Consider the following 4,913-nt stretch of genomic DNA (forward strand, 5'->3'; position numbering starts at 1 on the left):
AAAGGAGCCGTCGGGGCCGGGGCCAGTCGCTCGTCTTTCTGCCACCAGGTGGCGCCAGAGGCACGTTGTCTTTGCCCGCCCGAGGTCTCCCCGACCGTGCAGCCACGAGTGTGTTTGAGCCCTGGGTCCTGGATCCCTTATTGGCCCCTTGCACCTCAAATCTGGGCCCAGAGGAAAATTCATGGACACACTCCCTCCACCCTGTCCCCAGGAAATGTCAAGGCTTGTGAAGTGAGGCTGGGAGCTAAATAGCCAAGTGGAAAAAAAAAAAATAATAAAGGCGGTTTTATGTTATTTGTAATGCGTTGGCAGAAGTTTTGTTTTTTTCTCCCCCCTTTCTTAAGGAAAGGCATTCAACTCGTCCTTGAACGGAAATCTCAGAAGGAAACCATAAGGTATTTTAAACAAGAATAGAAGAGGGGCATCTGCTCAGTCGTCTGGAAGCGGGACAGTGGGTGAGGCAAGAGAGAAACACACCACGGTGTGAATATAGCCAAGTATTCCATTTATTAACAAAATAAGTCTTACCAAGGGAGAACTCTATTCATCCCAACAGGCCCCGCAGCCCCCGCGCTGCTGCGTAAGACCAGGAGGGAGGGACGGTGTGGGGAGAAGACCCAGGGGCCCGAGTCTTCAATCCCAGCCACTGAGGGAGCCCACGGAAGCCCCCGGCCAACTTTGGGGACTCTGTCGGGTCAGGCCTGGGAGGGGGCGAAGTGGCTGCTGCGATCCGATCCGTGTGCTCCCTGACTCCCCAACCTTCCCCCAACGGAGCTAACAAGGTTCTATGGCCCGCTGACACTGCCACTGGTCTGCCTTGGCAGGATCCAGCCAGACACGCCGACCCTGCCCTGCCGCCAGGAGAGGGCCCTCTGCCCCAACAACGGAAAGAAAAACAAGGACTATAAAAGCACTTCGCAAAATATAAAGAGCAAAGTTTCAGGCCAGCAGGGCCTTCTAGGACTTTGAATAAGATGAGCCCTACAGGCCCCCCCGTCACCCGGGGGGCAATGTGGCCACCAGGTGTTTGGGGCCGGGAAGGGTCTGGAAGGTAGAAAGGCTCTGCGGGAGGCCACGCGGGCCCCTCTCTCAGGGGGCGCCTGCTGTGGGGTCAGGGCTCTCCAGGGCTCAGAGCAAGGTAGGGGTGCAAGGCTCTAATTTTGGGAGCCAGGGCACAGACCAAGGACCCGAAGAGGAGAGGGTCGCAGGGGAGGAGTCACAGAGCAGAGTCCCGGGTCACCAGAGCGCACGACCTCCTGCCACCAAGGCCGCTCTCTGCACCCCCAAATGCGTTACAAAAAAATCTCCTCTCTGTTACTCGAACAAAGAAAAAACGGAACCTCAAATGGAAGGAACAAGAGGGAATGAAGGAGAAAGAGGGGAAAAGAGAAGAGGAAATGTAGTTGTAACGGTTAAGAAGCATGCAAGAAACTCCCCAGGAAGGGAAAACAAAACAAGTAGAAGAACCCCGGAACCCCAACTCCCTCCTCCCCCTAAAACCAAACCAAAAAAAAAAAAAAAGCAAAAGGGAAAAATATTTAAAACTTACATCTAAGAAAAAGAAAAAAATAAAAGAAAGGAAGAGGGGCGGGGAACATGTAGTTATTTGAGATTAATATTATTATTGGGGGAACACAGACTTTTTGCATACCATTGACTCGTGTGGGCCGATAATGCACTTATATTCCCAGCTTGTAAGCTAACATTATAGTAAATAAATACACAGTCCGGCGGGGAGGGGCTGGGCGGGACGCCGGCAGGGACAAGCAGGAGCGGAGGCTGCGGCGGCGAGCGGCGGGGCAGGGCGGCGGGGCGGAGGGCTGGGGAGGGCAGAGCTGTGGTTACTGGTATCCGAGCGCGGAGGCTGAGGCTAGTCTCTGTCCGTACAGCGCATATGGCGAGTAGTAGGGTCCGGCTGTGGGGAGGGACGGCACGGCCAGACCCCCAGCTGTGGATAAGTGGCTCTTGCCATAGGGGTGGTACCGGCTTAGCCCCAAAGTGTGTGGACTCCGCAAGGACAGCGACCCGGGGCTGCCTGGCGCGGTGGGCGGGGGGAGGTGCAGATGGCAGGAGGCGGCGGCCGCGGCGGCTGCGGCGGCGCTGCCCAGGCCCGAGGCCCCGGGGTAGGCGGCCAGAAGTTTCTCTGCGCCCGGGAGGGCCGTGTGAGTCCGTAGGTGGCTAAGCAGCTCCTCCGAGGTGGCGAAGCGCTTGTCGCACGGCCCGCTGGCCGCAACCCAGTTGCAGCTGTGCGGCAGCGGTTCGTTCTGCAGCATGAAGCCGTAGGTGTAGAGGGGGTGGCCCGGGAGCGCGGCCTGAGCGGCGCTGGACGAGAGCGCGGCGGGCTGCAGCGGGTGCCCGGGGTACACCAGCGGGTAGCCCCCCGCCTTCAGGCTGGGCCCAGCCGGGTCGTGCGCACTGCAAGTGGAGCAGCTGGAGCCGCCGAGGTGCGAGGCGCTGTGGTAACCTCCCAGGCAGTAGGGGTCACGGCATAATCCCTGCAGGAAGGAGGGCGGGGAGGCCCCGGTGAGCGGGCTGGAGCTGGGGGGCTTGCCCGGAGGCAGGCCCAGGCCCCCCGACAGCTGGCCTCCCACGAGGCCAGACTTGCTGGGATCCAGGCCAGGCACGAACTGGGACGGGTAGCCGGCGTAGGCGCCCACGATGGAACCATGGTAGCCGATGCTGGAAGGTGGCAGCGGGAACACCGAGTGGCCTGGTTTGTAGGGCGACACCGGCGCCACATGGCCGGCCCCCACCAGCGCCGAGGGCGGCTCCGACTTGCGCCCGGAGGCCCCGGCCTCGGCGCCGCCGCCGTGCGTGCCGGGCTCCCCACCGCTGCCGCGGCTCACAGCCGCAGGCTCCGGGCTGGGCTTCGCTTCCTGGTCTTTCTTGTCCAGCTCCCCGCCGCCCCCCCCGCCTCCGTTCTTGCAGTCAGAGTGGTGCGGGGAGCCACCCCGGGAGCCACCGGGCGAGGACGAGGACGACGACGCGGAGACCGGAGCTCCATGCGGGGGAAAGGGCGTGCAGGAGGCGCTGGGGACCCTGAAGCCCGCCTTGTCTCCCGGGGACAAGGAGGACGCGGAGGAGGTGGAGGACACCGAGGAGGAGCCGCTGTCTTTGCGGGAGTCGCCGCCTCCGGAGCCCTTGGAGTAGGGCTTGAAGCTGGACTTGTCCTCGGCTGGGGAGTCCCCCAGCTGCTTGAGCGCCGCGGACGCGGAGGCGGCGCCCGAGGCGGAGCGGCCAGGGTCCTTCTCCGCTCCCAGCCCGTTGGCGGCCGCCGCTACCGAGTTGAGCTTGGACGAGGGCGGCGGGTCCGGCTTGCCGATCTGCGAGCAAGTCTGGGCCAGCAGCGCCAGCGGACTCTTCTTGGCGTCCAGCTGTGGGAGACAGCGGCAATGGGAGGGAGAAGGGGGTGAGACTGCGGGACCCACGGAGCAAGCGGGGGTGGCTGGGGAGCTGGGGGGCAGGGCGCGGGGACCCCCGGAGACGGCGCGACGGGCGGGAAGGTCTTGGGGAGAGGACCCGAGAGCGAGGGCCGGCCGGGCGCGGCGCCTGGGCAGAACTGTGCTCACACTGCCCGTCGGCGGGATCCCTCGCTCCACGGGGCCCCGGAGTGCGCCACAGGCCCTGGGGAGTGGGGCAGTGGAAGCAGTCCACCCAAGGCCACCGCGGGAGATGGTGACTTCTCTGCAGTCGGGGCTTGAGGACAGGCTGTCACTCTCCTTCCCTATGTCCAGGGAAAAACTTACTCCTTCAGTTTGGGGAACTTCGCTTGGGACGGGTTTCTGGCTGTGGCGCCGCGGGTAGGAGCGGGGAGAAGCGCTTTCTGAAGCGAGCGCCGCCGCTGGCGCTCTCTTATGAGCCCCTCCCTCCCGGGGAGGGCACCCAGGGAAGTGGGAGGAAGAAAGACCTGGGATCGGGAGTGCCAGGGCGTAGTGAGCTCTAACCGGATGGGACAGAGGCGGAGTAGGACGGGGGCGATCGAGCTTCAGAGAGATCAAACCGGGATGGGGGAGGGGGAAGGCCCGGGAGAGAGCATCTCTGGCCTGGAAACTGGGTGCTGGAAAAAAAGTAAAGGACCCAGTGGAGACTCCAAGAGCAAACCCAATCGGAGAGAAAATACGTAGCTCCGAAAGGCGAGGGTGGAAGGGGAACCTTCCACGGAGAAGCCCGGGGAAAACCGGGTGGGCTCTGATCCCTGTTCTCCGTCCCTCCTTACTCCCTCCGCCAGCGTGGCCAGACTGGAGCGTCGCACCCAGCCCCAGGGCGCAGGGAGCAGGGCCGTGGGCCCGGCAGTGGTGGGCGGAATGGGGCCGGCGCCGGGCGGGCAGCGACCAGGAGACTGACCTCAATGGGGCTGACGGGAGTGGAGGACAGCGGCTGCAGGTACTCCGGGTGCAGGAGGTGGCCGGTGTGAGCGCTCAGCATCTTCAGGACCCTGATAGGGAGCCGGTTCGCCTGGCGCAGGGGGTCCGCCGGGGGCAAGAGGGACACCGCCGCCGGCACCGCCGGCCTCTTCCCGCCGCCGCCGCTGCCGCTGCCGCTGCTTTCGGGTGTCCTTGGGTTAGATCCAGCGGGCGAATCGCTCATTTGGAGGAGGCAGCGCCACTGGGGGGGCGGGGAGGGAGGGGGCGCACCGGGGAGGCGAGCTCCCGGGGCGGGTGGGCTCGCGCCGCAGCGTCGGGCGCGGTGCAGCAGTCGCTGCGCCTCCACCCCTCCTCCACCGACGCCGCCGCAGCCCCGCCGCCGCCGCCGCCGCCGCCGCTAGCCCCGGCGAGCAACACAAAAACCTTCGCCTTCCGCGAGCCGCACGTCAAATAGCCGCGATCGGCAGCCACACTTCAAAGGGATCGCCGCGCGCGCCCAATCGCAGCTCTCGCCGGGACCCCGGGGCGGGGAGAGCGGCGGGCGGAGGC

At 64.5% G+C, this 4,913-nt stretch overlaps 1 protein-coding gene and 1 long non-coding RNA gene across 2 annotated transcripts in view; one reads left to right on the plus strand and one right to left on the minus strand.

Moving 5' to 3' along the window:
- Positions 1 to 484: 484 nt before the first annotated feature.
- On the minus strand, positions 485 to 4,849 carry ZNF703 (zinc finger protein 703). The gene is made up of 2 exons (XM_023630536.2): positions 4,345 to 4,849; positions 485 to 3,374 (listed from the first exon to the last, which is right to left on the minus strand). The coding sequence occupies exons 1-2, from the start codon at positions 4,585 to 4,587 to the stop codon at positions 1,842 to 1,844; spliced, it is 1,776 nt and encodes a 591-aa protein (XP_023486304.2). The 5' UTR covers positions 4,588 to 4,849; the 3' UTR covers positions 485 to 1,841.
- Positions 4,850 to 4,900: 51 nt separating this feature from the next.
- LOC102147670 (uncharacterized) overlaps positions 4,901 to 4,913 on the plus strand; it is a 1,423-nt gene continuing 1,410 nt past the window's right edge. The window contains exon 1 of the long non-coding RNA XR_289609.4: positions 4,901 to 4,913. This exon is cut by the window's right edge and continues 552 nt beyond it. This is a non-coding gene — a long non-coding RNA (uncharacterized lncRNA).

The sequence above is a fragment of the Equus caballus genome, chromosome 27 (genome assembly GCF_041296265.1).
Source record: "Equus caballus isolate H_3958 breed thoroughbred chromosome 27, TB-T2T, whole genome shotgun sequence".
NCBI lineage: Eukaryota > Metazoa > Chordata > Mammalia > Perissodactyla > Equidae > Equus > Equus caballus.

Bases quoted from the DNA above. Each gene is read 5' to 3' on its own strand.
- ZNF703 (XM_023630536.2), bottom strand. From the start codon at position 4,587: ATGAGCGATTCGCCCGCTGGATCTAACCCAAGGACACCCGAAAGCAGC. The intron at 3,375-4,344 runs GTCAGTCTCCTG...TGTCTCCCACAG, and splicing joins CTCCCGTCAGCCCCATTGAG to CTGGACGCCAAGAAGAGTCC.